The sequence below is a fragment of the Cucurbita moschata genome, unplaced genomic scaffold, assembly GCF_002738365.1.
Source record: "Cucurbita moschata cultivar Rifu unplaced genomic scaffold, Cmos_1.0 Cmo_Scf00008, whole genome shotgun sequence".
Lineage (NCBI taxonomy): Eukaryota > Viridiplantae > Streptophyta > Magnoliopsida > Cucurbitales > Cucurbitaceae > Cucurbita > Cucurbita moschata.
This window is the reverse complement of record NW_019268524.1, coordinates 3,985,368-3,996,963: the sequence shown is the minus strand read 5'-3', so window position 1 is coordinate 3,996,963 and position 11,596 is coordinate 3,985,368. Positions and strand designations below refer to the sequence as shown.

At 39.4% G+C, this 11,596-nt stretch overlaps 3 protein-coding genes across 4 annotated transcripts in view; all 3 read right to left on the bottom strand.

Annotated features, from left to right (window-relative positions):
• Window positions 1-1,654: 1,654 nt before the first annotated feature.
• On the bottom strand, window positions 1,655-5,899 carry LOC111446294 (LRR receptor-like serine/threonine-protein kinase GSO1). 2 transcript variants are annotated; one of them, XM_023085043.1, is made up of 4 exons: window positions 5,695-5,899; window positions 4,727-4,908; window positions 3,521-3,611; window positions 1,655-3,302 (listed from the first exon to the last, which is right to left on the bottom strand). In XM_023085043.1, the coding sequence occupies exon 4, from the start codon at window positions 3,078-3,080 to the stop codon at window positions 1,824-1,826; it is 1,257 nt and encodes a 418-aa protein (XP_022940811.1). In that variant the 5' UTR covers window positions 3,081-3,302; window positions 3,521-3,611; window positions 4,727-4,908; window positions 5,695-5,899; the 3' UTR covers window positions 1,655-1,823. The 2 variants fall into 2 exon arrangements, with proteins under 2 accessions (XP_022940811.1, XP_022940810.1); XM_023085042.1 differs by having other exon boundaries at window positions 1,655-3,611; window positions 4,727-4,902.
• A 90-nt stretch (window positions 5,900-5,989) lies between these two features.
• On the bottom strand, window positions 5,990-8,938 carry LOC111446295 (proteasome subunit alpha type-4). Its single transcript, XM_023085044.1, has 2 exons — window positions 8,804-8,938; window positions 5,990-7,004 (listed from the first exon to the last, which is right to left on the bottom strand). The coding sequence occupies exon 2, from the start codon at window positions 6,990-6,992 to the stop codon at window positions 6,240-6,242; it is 753 nt and encodes a 250-aa protein (XP_022940812.1). The 5' UTR covers window positions 6,993-7,004; window positions 8,804-8,938; the 3' UTR covers window positions 5,990-6,239.
• A 1,224-nt stretch (window positions 8,939-10,162) lies between these two features.
• The window catches only part of LOC111446272 (36.4 kDa proline-rich protein-like), a 2,441-nt gene continuing 1,007 nt past the window's right edge, over window positions 10,163-11,596 (bottom strand). The window contains exons 2-3 of the mRNA XM_023085010.1: window positions 11,038-11,584; window positions 10,163-10,442 (exon numbers count right to left, since the gene is read on the bottom strand). Coding sequence (XP_022940778.1) covers window position 10,442; window positions 11,038-11,584 — 548 coding nt within the window. The 3' untranslated portion in view covers window positions 10,163-10,441. The remainder of the gene's footprint in view (window positions 10,443-11,037; window positions 11,585-11,596) is intronic.

The following is an 11,596-nucleotide window of genomic DNA, read 5'->3' as shown; positions in this document are numbered from 1 at the left end:
GGGGGGGGGGGGGGGGGGGGGGGGGGGGGGGGGAAGCTTGAAGTAGACAGGTCAGTGTGGTCCTCTTGATTATTTATTCAGCAACCAAAAGGGCTAAAAAAAGTGCTCATGTTTCGCAGATTCAAAGATGTAAGATGGGGGATCAGAAGCACAAACACAGAGGGAGAAAGATGAACAAGATTGTGCTTAAAGAAACAACTTTTAAGATTGGCGTGTCAGGGAGTGCGCGCCCAAGGTCACGGCCAAGGTCAAGGCCAAGGCCTTGTCTGTGCTGTGAGAGCCATGCGTGTAAAGGTAAGTGGGATGGTCACTGGTTTAAGCTTATGGATCTGCATGTTCTGCTTTTTCTTTAGACTATCATTATTGTGTGTTTCAAATATTACTTGAAATTCTACGTTGCAGTGTCTATTCTCTTTCTATTCCTTGTGTCCCTACCATGCATTACTGTTATCCTTTTTCTTGTGGGGTAGTGTTAGTGATTTATGGGATTATCACTCTTTCCCCAATAATGTTGCTTGGATTCTAGATTTCCCTCCCAAGAAATTATTGAATGATGCAGCACAATTATTTAGATTGTCACTGAGGAGGCTTATTTGGCTAACCATGTCAACTTATCTCGCTTTTCTTCCTATGGGTCGAGCTGCTTCATTTAGGAAAGGAGCCAGATCAGGGTTTGTGCGCTCCGTCTCCAGGTTTTCTTTCTTGAACAGGTGCTTGTGAGAGAAATTGCAAGTGGGTATTAACTATAACCAAACAAAGATCAAAGATTTTCCCTCAAAAGCTATAAACTCGTCATTTAATCTAATTGCTCCTGAACTTGTCTTCGAATCTATGTTTCTAAACAGTCTGGGAGGAGGCCACCAGTCATGGTGGCATACTCTTACCTTATTAGTTCATTTAACCTTTCACCATGCAAGCGTACTAGTGTCTTTACTTAAGTTATAGTATCGTGTTAATCCTTAAATTTTAAAATATCACTTTTACGATTATATATGAAGTCTTTATTCGATTATAGAAGTATTAACTCTAAGAAAGGTGGGCTCGTGGGTTGGGTGCGTGACAAACTTCCCCTTCTTTTATTGCATTGTCTTATTTCCTTCTCTTTCCTCAAATTCCCATTTATTAATCTCACCCCTTCTTCCACTTATCTCTTTATTCATTACTCTTCTCCCTCTCATTTCCTTCAACATATATTATTCAAATCTAAATATTCTTATTTATAACTTCAATTAGTTACCCATATTTTAATTCATCCCACATTTCATTCGGTAAATAAAATATCTTTTATTGTTAAACTAAAAAGAAATATCGATTGTTGTTGAGAGGGAGTGACAATGCTCCTTTGTTACTTAAATTTGAAATTTTGTGTGTTTATACTTCTCGCAGATTTGTAACTTGTATCTAGATCCTCAACTCTGGATATCTTTTTGATTCATAAATGTCGAAGATATGTGAGATACGGAATTACTTGAACATTAATTTTTTAAAAAAAATTGAAAATATTAAAAACTTAAACAATAATGCATATATCTCTCAATAATAGGTGGTTGAAAGTGAATTTAGAAATGTACATACTCTAATGGTTATAATGGTTTCGGGATATAATATTTAAATAATTTTACATTTCTAAGGCAACTTCCATTCTCTAATAATATGAACCAACAAACTAAAGTATTCATTCGATCAGTGTTGCAAAACAATTACATGAACTCCCAATTGTGGGAAAAAAAAACACAAGATAAGAGATTCACACCCAAAAAAACCCAATAAAAACGGGAAAAAAAAACTTGTATTCTATGATTTATTAATAATTTTAGCTACTTTCATGGACTTTTTAGCAGTGGACATTGCCATGGCGGCCGGGACAGCGACGCGCCGACGCTGGCCGGGCAGGACTGTACGCCCACCGGCGGCTCCATGCAATTATAGGACAAACAAAGCGCCGCCGTGTCGGGCAAATCGGCACCGGCTTCCAGTGGAAACCCGGATATGAAATTGTGCTGTAAATACAGAGTGGTGGTGCTGCCGCTTCTCACACTCTTCACGTACTCCACCGGTATGGATCCGATGAGGCGGTTGTTGTTCAAGAACAGCGTCTCGACGCCGGCGAAAATTGCCGACATCTCTCCATACAGATTGTTGTGGCTCAAATCCACGACGGATCCAACCCCATACATCACCGGGCTTGTGTGTTCGGGCAGCGGTGGGACCTTGCCGGAGAAAGAATTCCGTTGGAGGAGCAGAGAGGAGAGGGAAGGGCGTGAGAAGAGAGAGAAAGGGATGGGCCCACTGAATAGGTTCACGCTCAAGTCGAGATACACTAACTCCGATAGAGAATCAAGCCCGTCGCGAAGAGGGCCCCACAGTGAGTTCTCTGAAAGCGACAGATACCGGAGAGACGACGGCAGCGACCGGGGAAGAGTACCGTTTAATCGGTTAGATTTCAAATCGAGATGAAGGAGAGGCGACGAAATGTCGGCAGGAATTTCACCGAAGAATTGGTTCGACGAGAGGATCAAAATTTTCAGGTCAGGAAGCTTAGTGAGCGTCGGGGGAATAATTCCGGCGAGCTGGTTATGGCTGAGGTCGAGAGTGTGGAGACGAAAGAGAGCGGAAAGGGTGTCCGGAATTGTGCCGGTGAGGCGGTTGTTCGTTAAGGAAAGAACTCGAAGATTCCGGAGATAGCCCAGTTGGGGCGGAATCGGACCGGTAACAATGCCAGGGAAGAGGATGAGCTGGGTAAGCTCGGAGAGGTCGGAAATGGCAGCCGGGAGAGACCCAGCAAGGCCAGGCGAATCAGAGCCACCAGTGCCAAGAGAGAGAATTGTGACACGGCCGAGATCACAGACGACGCCGGAGAAGGAGGAGCAGGGATCCAGGGAGGAGAAGTCCCAAGTGGAGAAAAACCCGGGACCGGAAGGGCTCCGGCGGTGGGGGAGATCAGTGAGGGTGTTTTTAATGACTCTTAGAGCTTGAAGATCGGCGGCGCTGATGTTCCCCTGCAACTGAAGGGACAGAGAAGGAGGGAGAGAGAGAACAAGGAGAAGGATGAGAGGGAGAGAGAAGGGAGTTTCAGCCATTGGAGCAGAGCAGAGCAGAGCTGAGCTAAGCAAGGATTTGGGAATGGAGGAAATGTTTAGAAGAGATCGTAAAAATGTGATCTTTAATCCAAAAAAGGAAAAAAAGAGAAGTTCATATGAAGTTAGGTCCACTGTTATGATGAGACTGTCAAATACACAATCACTCAAAGAGTTGATGAGACTCTCCTCTTGATACCTTACACGCTAGGTTCGATTACCCGCCTTAATAATTTCTATACAACAAGAGAGGATTCGATGTTAATATTTTCCCAAAATTTATAGAACAAAGACGAACCGACACTACTTTCTTTAGAATATCTAACCATAAACTTGAAAGATTCAAGACACAATATCCTAAAAAACAGATCATATCGTTCATATTTGAGATGATTATACGAACAAAAAAATATATATTTTATGGAGAGAAATTATTTACCGACCTTTCTTATTCAAGAATGCCTTTCCTTCAACCACCTTATATTTATATCAATAAATAGTATGTCCCTCCTAAGGGCTTCTCGTTGATCCCATCTGCAAAACGAGAAAAGGAAACAGTGGAAATACATTCATTGCAAACACAAAACAGTACAGGACCTAACTTAACCAACAATCCATCAATACATTCATCACTCCAAATACAAAAAGTGGTTTCTAACGTTCATTAATATTGAAAGAGAATGCAATTAATTAAAGAAATGAAAGATCTTTGTCACTAAGTGGGATCAGCAATACAAAAGGAAGAGCTGTTGAGGGAAGCTGCTATTTGCAAACATGTTAATCAGAACAAAGTTGTCAGACAAGTCTATAAACATAAGACATTGGCAATACAAAAAGACGAGAGAGACAAAGGAGACCTAAAGCTTGATAGCACAGTGCCATACACTATACCACATGGCTGCAAGCATGGGTTTATATAATATCATTTACAATTACATATGGTGTCAGTGCTGTTTTCTTTTCTACCTTTTTAATCTAAATTTAGTTATCCTTCATATGGTACCTATGATATAGACCATCAAATAGTGAGTGCCACCAACGTTTTCCAAGGATAGAGTCTGAAAATTAACAACTAACTAGAATGCAAACACGCACAGTACGATGTGGTTGAGACAGTTCATGTATTTGCTAAGAATACAATCGACATCTCACCTTAAGTCATGATCGTAAACTTTACGAAGGTCGTTGAACTTTTAAGATTGTCTATTTAGTCCTTCAACCCTATCGACTATTTTTTAAAATTGACAAATTTACTAAAGAAAAATTAGAAGTTTAACATTTTACTAAACTTAGAATTCAACGTCGTATCTAATAGATAATTAATTTTTTAAAATTTTGAGTATGTCAATAACCTGTTCAAACACAAAATCAAAAGTTTAGAGACCTATTAAACATTTCAAAAATACTGCGACTTAGGTATCTTTGTTCAATATTTTTTAAAGTTAATAGACCTGGTAAATACGAACTTAAAAGTTTTGAGACTAAACTTGAAATTCAAGCTTCTAGTTCTACGAGCCGTTTGGTATTAGATCCAAAATAAACAAATTTAATTCATGGAGGCAAGGGGGCATGTTATAATATACGCCAATAAGATTGCTATATTAGATTTAGAAACATGTGATGAAGAGCAGCACTATTTTTTTTCAAACCTGAGATTAGAGTGTATGGATGAATTGTGTCGGTAGGTGCAGAGCCAACATCCGCCATGATGATTTTGATATGGTAAAATCCAAATGACTTTTGCAGAGGTTCAATAATCGTACGTTATGCTCTGAAACGCAAATGGGCAGACATCCATGTGGAGAGCTTTGGAGGCTTCTGCTATCTGAAACTAAAACAATGAAATGATGTCAGTGAAAATCTCAGTTATTTAATGATAGAACAGAGCAGAAATCAGCAATTCCACAGAGACACGTTTTGCTTTTGCTTCAGTTTCAAATTTCAATCACATCATGCATTGAAAATGAGAAGGAAATATTCCAAATCCCTTGAATTGCCATTCTCAATTCCACAGATGGAGCAGTGAGCCTGAAAGAATTTACCCTTCAGGATGCAATGAAGATCAAAGGAAATGGCTGCTTGTACCCAAAACTGCATTTAAAACCAGAATTCACAAAGGAGTTTGATGTGTGGGTTATAGATAGTGAAGTAGATTCACATTTGATATGTGGATCCCTTCATCCCAAAAATGAATAACATCTAGCTGCCTAAAAACTTATGAGATGTTGATTGTCGGAGGCAGGTGGCCCAAGAGGCTTTCAATCCCCGACCAGTTGGTCGATGGATTTGAAGGACCTTTACTCCATGGATGTCAAACCAACATCATGTTTAAGGTTTTGAATGAAACCGTGTGAATCAAATTACAAATACATCCAAACCCATCAGTTTAAAATGAGCTTCTACCACCAAATTTTAGCCATGAACAGAGCAGCTCTTAATATTGCGACAAGCCCATCATGCATCGTACAAAAAACAAAAGCATCCCAATGGAGAGAACTTTGCTATCTTCTAATGTAAATTAGTGTAGAAAAGAGTCAACAGCAAGTTTGAATAGCAAATACCCTAGCAACTGAGTTTTGAGAATGAAAAGGAAACTATAGCGAAAGAGGAAAATTACCTGAGGTTTTGGTGCATGCTATGGCTTCCTCATGCGCTTTCGACGCACCCACGATAACTTCTGCACGATTTATTTTTCCCTTCTCTCTTCTTCTAACGTTCTCATTTTCCAGGTCAAGAAGTAACTGCTTTTCTCTCACAAATTTGCAAGGGAAAAGGAGGCTCATACCATGGAACGAAGGACCTTTGCCCTTCCCTACCTTGAGAGAGAGATGAGAGAGAATGCAGTAACCACAGCTAAAGGTATGCAATTTAATTGATAGTACGTGACAGACAAGGATGATAAAAATACCAGATAAGCTCAAGTTTCGGTGTTCGTCAAACAAAAAGATAAAAATAATTGCAATGTAATAACTTGACTTGATAGTTGCACATGGTAAGGATAATTACCAGCGTTTCTAACATGAGTAAATATAAACTTTATAGAGTGCACATTAATAAAACCAACAATCTAACGACATATCCAAACACCAGTGTTCACTTCAGGTCATATGAAGAAGATGAAATGCATTAGACCAAGTGACAAGTAATCCAGCATCTAGTCGTTTAGGAAGCCTCAGCAGCCGGTTGAGTCAAACCAGACTTCACCAACAACTTGCTTAGGGACTCGGGCGAGCGAACTTGATACTTGACATTTCCAGAGGGTGAAAGGACAACCTCAGCTAATTCAAGCTTATCTGAAGTCAGACTTGTGCTGTCCATGGTTTTGCTGAGCACCTTAAGTGCAAGCTGGATGGCTTCTTCCCTGGTGATATCATCCTTGTAATCCTGTTTGAGCATCGACTGTGCTGCCTGGTTGTTTGCACCGATTGCAGCAGCCTTCCAACCGCTATAGTTTCCACTTGGGTCACTCATGTATAATTGAAAGCCATAATTTTTATCCCATCCAGCAAACAGAAAAGAAACGCCAAAGGGCCGTAGACCACCAAACTGAGTGTAGCCTTGCTTTGTATCACAGAGAGATTGAACCAGTTGCTCAACGGGCATTGGCTCTTGATAAGCATAAGTGTATCGCTGGGCTTGAACTCTTGCTGTGTTGATTAATATGTTTGCATCAGACATTATTCCAGCCACAGCACATGCAACATGATCATCAATTTTGTACATCTTCTCCGTGGAAGTTGAGGTCTGCAGGAGTTTGGAAGTGACCTTCTTCTCACCAATCAAGACAACTCCATCTTTAGACAATATCCCAATTGCAGAGCCTGCATTTCCAATTGCCTCCATTGCATATTCAACCTGGTAAAGACGACCTTCTGGAGAGAAGATTGTTGTTCGGCTATCATATCGCCTAGACATGTTTTTGATATCCTGTTATGAAGAGGGAGAAAAAAACCAGTAGGACAGTAAGAATGGATAATCTAGCAGGGCAGAATAATCCCACTCAAAGTGGCATGGATGTAGTGATGGGAGACAAACATGACAACATACTAATGACACCTCTTTCATAAAAATATAACAAAGACAAAGGGGCCACGTATATTTATATATATAATATGTATGTATGTATTTTAAATCCAATTGTATAGTTTTGTACGTTTCAACACTTCCAACGTAATGAATTGCATGATTTCTGAGGATCTAGAAATGCATTGCCATATTGGCATTAAAAAGTATCTCCCCTCTCACACCCACACCCAAATAACTTCAGTCTCTCTCTCTCTCTCTCTCTCTCTCTCTCTCTCTCTCTCTCCCTCTCTCTCCCTCTCTCACTCACGTACACACACACACACACACACACACACACACATCCAAACAACTTTAGTCTGCTTCCTCCATCCCCCATGAGTTGCTGCTCCCCCATAGCGCAGTTTATCTCCCCTTTCTACATTACAGAATAATTTGTCTACTCTATCGATGATGATAGAGAGTACACTTTTGTTACAAACCGGAGGGTACAAAACAGAATACAGGGCATAAAAATCCAAAGGAAACAAAACAAAAACTACAAGTTGCATGAATACATTTGTTCATGTGCATTATAGAGACACATGAATGAATGGTCCAGCTTGACAAGTCCATATTCCAGTCAGAGTAATCCCCTCGCTCACCACCTTATAGAAATACATTTGCTAGAATTAATATTTTAGTGGGATGCCTCATTTTTAATCTACAATAGGAGTCAATAATAGAGTCAAGACCAAAAAAAAGAACTACATTCTCTCACGATACATAGCTTCCCAGAATATCTTCATTGACAACGACGCAGAGAACAAATTCACTCCTATTGAAATTTTCAAAAGAAGACTCAATAGTTGCATTGGATTTTCCTGACTTCCAACCTCTAGTGTCAAAACAGTACGAGTCTAAAATGCCAGAGCTTTTCAATGAACTAATCGAGTTGAGGAATTAGAAAAGCGGTATTCAACTATCTAAACGGTATCTCAGACCTACCTCTCGCACTAACCAATTGAAGAAAACAGCCTTGCAAATCAATCATAAACGGAAAAGCTAGATACTTCAAGTACTTCCACTATAATATTCTTTGCATTGATCGTTCTCCAACCAAGGAGTCACTTGGATATTACTCAACAAGGATAGTATACCAAATGGATAAATCTTCAAAAGGAAAACTCCATAATCATTTCCTATCTAACACCGTATTCCTTCCCCACATTAGGACCACCACCTGTAAGGGTTGAATCACTATCTCCCTAGACACCAAAGTACTCCATAATGGGAGAATCCAGAAAGTGGCTCCCAGTCCTTGATAGGCCAATCAGGGGAGAGAGCTGGTTGATCTTTCCAATGACTAGTTAGCATTCTGAAACACTTACAGTTCGCCTAATTCCTAAAACCATAAAATAAAATAATGAAACGGATCGCAGAATCCCATCCCACGTCTCTTAAACCTTGAATGTATTTTCAAATTCCACTGCTATGTTCAACTCATAACGAACACTTCTCATATTCCATACTATGCCAAAAGCAGGTGAACGCGGCCGAACATCGAAAGACAACAGTTTCCAGTATTTCCTTCCAAATCTACTCCTCTATGTTGCAATTTGATAGCTACACAACCCTCGAAGATCCGTTTTTCGTAAAGCGAACTTCCAAATGTCTGCCTATTCCAAATTTAAACGATCAAAAGAGAAAAAGTAGAACATCACCTGGAAACGAAGTTCAGTAACAGCAACAAATTGAAGAAAGAACTAGCCAGCCAGGCCGCTCGCTCGCTCAGATCGCTGATAGAGCAGGGCAGATTTGTACTTCAGCAAGTTCAGCGACTAAGCTACCGGCTTCTTCCTCAAGAAAACTTCGCCTTTCGAGTGGGCCTGTTGTGGCCCATGAAAGTTGGGCTTCTGTTTAAAATCAGGCCCGGCCCAATATAACATTATAAATACTTTCAGGAAGTGTTCGAACCCTAGCAAATCCACATATTCAAAAATATTTATTAAATTAAAATTTTTAATTTTTTTAATTATTTTATTTTTATTTGAGTTCGAAATTAAATTAATGTAACAGTCCAAACTTACCGCTAGTAGATATTGTCCTCTTTGCATTTCTTCTTCTAGGTTTCCCTTCAAGCTTTTAAAACGCGTATGGACTTTCCCTTTTACACGTCTTTCATAGTTACATGGCAGAACAAATACTAATCCAGATACTTACTATGAGATTGAAGAGAGGAACAACACTTTTCTTTATGATAGTGTGGAAACTTGGGCCTAGCACAGGTGTTTTTAAACCGTGAGGTTGGCGACGATACGTAACGAGCTCGAAAAAAAAACAATATCTGTTAGCGGTAGACTTGGACTATTACAATAAAGACATTAATTGTGATGTCCCACATTGGTTGGGGAGGAGAACAAACCACCGTTTACAAGGGTGTGGAAACCTTCCCCTAGTAGGCACGTATTAAAGTCTTAAAGTGAAGCGCGAAAGAGAATAATATTTGTTAGCGGTAGATCTGGGTCGATACAAATGGTATCAAAGCCAGACACCGGACGATGTGGCAACCTTCTCACTGATCCCCGAAGGGGGTAGACATGAGGCAGTGTGCCAGTAAGGACGCTGGGCCCCGAATGGAAGTGGGAGGGACAGCCCAAAAAAGACAATATTTAGCGGTGGATCTGTCTCTTTAATCATTAAAAAAAACATACACATTTATATATGGAATAAATCCTTTTAACATTTTGAATATATTAAAAAATGTATTAGACACCGGATATAAAATTCAAATTCATATTAAAATTATTTTTAAATTTATGAGACAAAATTAAAAATTAATTCATTATTGTTATTATTTGTAATTTATGGCTAATTAATGTTTTTTTAATTTAGTACATGAAAATAATACAAACTTATAACTTTTTAGATAAATAAATGTTATATTCAATTGGATGATCATAAAATTCAAGTTCCAACAATGATTATTATTATTATTATTATTATTATTATTATTATTATTATTATTATTATGCAGTTTAAGGTATTAATATTTATTTACCGAAAATAAAAACGACAAGCAATGAGCATATTTAAAAATATTATTAAAATGATTAATGAAAAACAGTCACTTTTTGTGGCACAGAACATAGATTTGATATTTCATACTACACGACAACAAAACAAACACATAAAATTAAAATTAAAATTAAAATTTCACACCAAACCAAACATTTCACGTTCTTATCGACCAAATTAATAATTAAAAAAAAAAAAAAAAGTAGGGTTGTCTTGTCTGCTTCTACTGCTGTCACTTGCCAATTTCGAATATTATTATTATCTTTTTCCGTCCGCCCGTGACTCCTGAAAAATAATAAATAAATAAATATTAATAAATCTGTTTAAAATATATTAAAATATTTTCACCACTCAATTATTTGGACCCCATTCCATGACCTTCCATGACCTTATGTCAATGGTTCCACGTCTCCACGTACCCCATTTTTAATAATTATTTACTATTTTCTTTATCAATCCTATTAAAAAAATTACATCTTTTTAACCGGTTTATTGAAACTCACGTTCATGTAAATTAGTCAATGTAGGACTCATTCCTAACCGTACTCTACTCGAACAAAGTAGACTATAGAGCCTGCCCTTGAACAAAATAAACCCTTTGTTCGACACTTCAAACACTTTTGAAATGTACCTTTCTCTATTCGACATGTGAGAATTCTATTGACATTACTAAGTTAAGGACATGTCTTTGGTACCACGTGCTTGGTATGATATTGTCTACTTTGAGGAATTTGTGGATTTGTGTGGATTTGTGGTTTTGTTTTTGGGTTGATTTTGAATAAATAAAAATTTTATAGATTGAATTGATTCGTTAATTTCTCTAATCTTAGATGGGTCGGGAAAAAAATTAAAATAAATAGCTCAAACAATTGAGACTTACTAGTAAGCGGGGCATTGGAAATCAGAGGGAGCGTGTTTGCCACAGTCGATGAGTAATTGTAGGGCAATGGGGATGACGAGGTTGATGTTAAGGAGCTTAGCTCTAATGGTGGTGCAAAGGCACACCGCTGCGTCCAAATCCACGAGCCCTTCAAGAACCGGGCAGCAAGTTTGTTTGGTTTGGTCGCCAATTCCGATATGGATTAGCCCACCCAACAAGTCCACACATGCTCCCAGCTTCAGCGTGTCAATGGGGCATGTCCCTTGCTTTGGCGGCGGCGGTGGGCACGGTGTGTTTGGTGATGGCACTACTGGAGCTGGCTTCACTGGTGGTGGTGGGCTAGGCACTGGCACGTACGTTGGTGGCGGTGGTGGTTTGGTTACTGGTGGCTGGACGTATGGGGGAGGAGGCTTGGAGACTGGTGGTTGGACGTAGGGTGGAGGAGGCTTGGCTACTGGTGGTTGGACGTAGGGTGGAGGAGGCTTGGATACCGGCGGCTTTGGGACATAGGGAGGAGGAGGGGGTTTGACGGCGGGGGGTTTGTAGGGAGGGGGGGGGG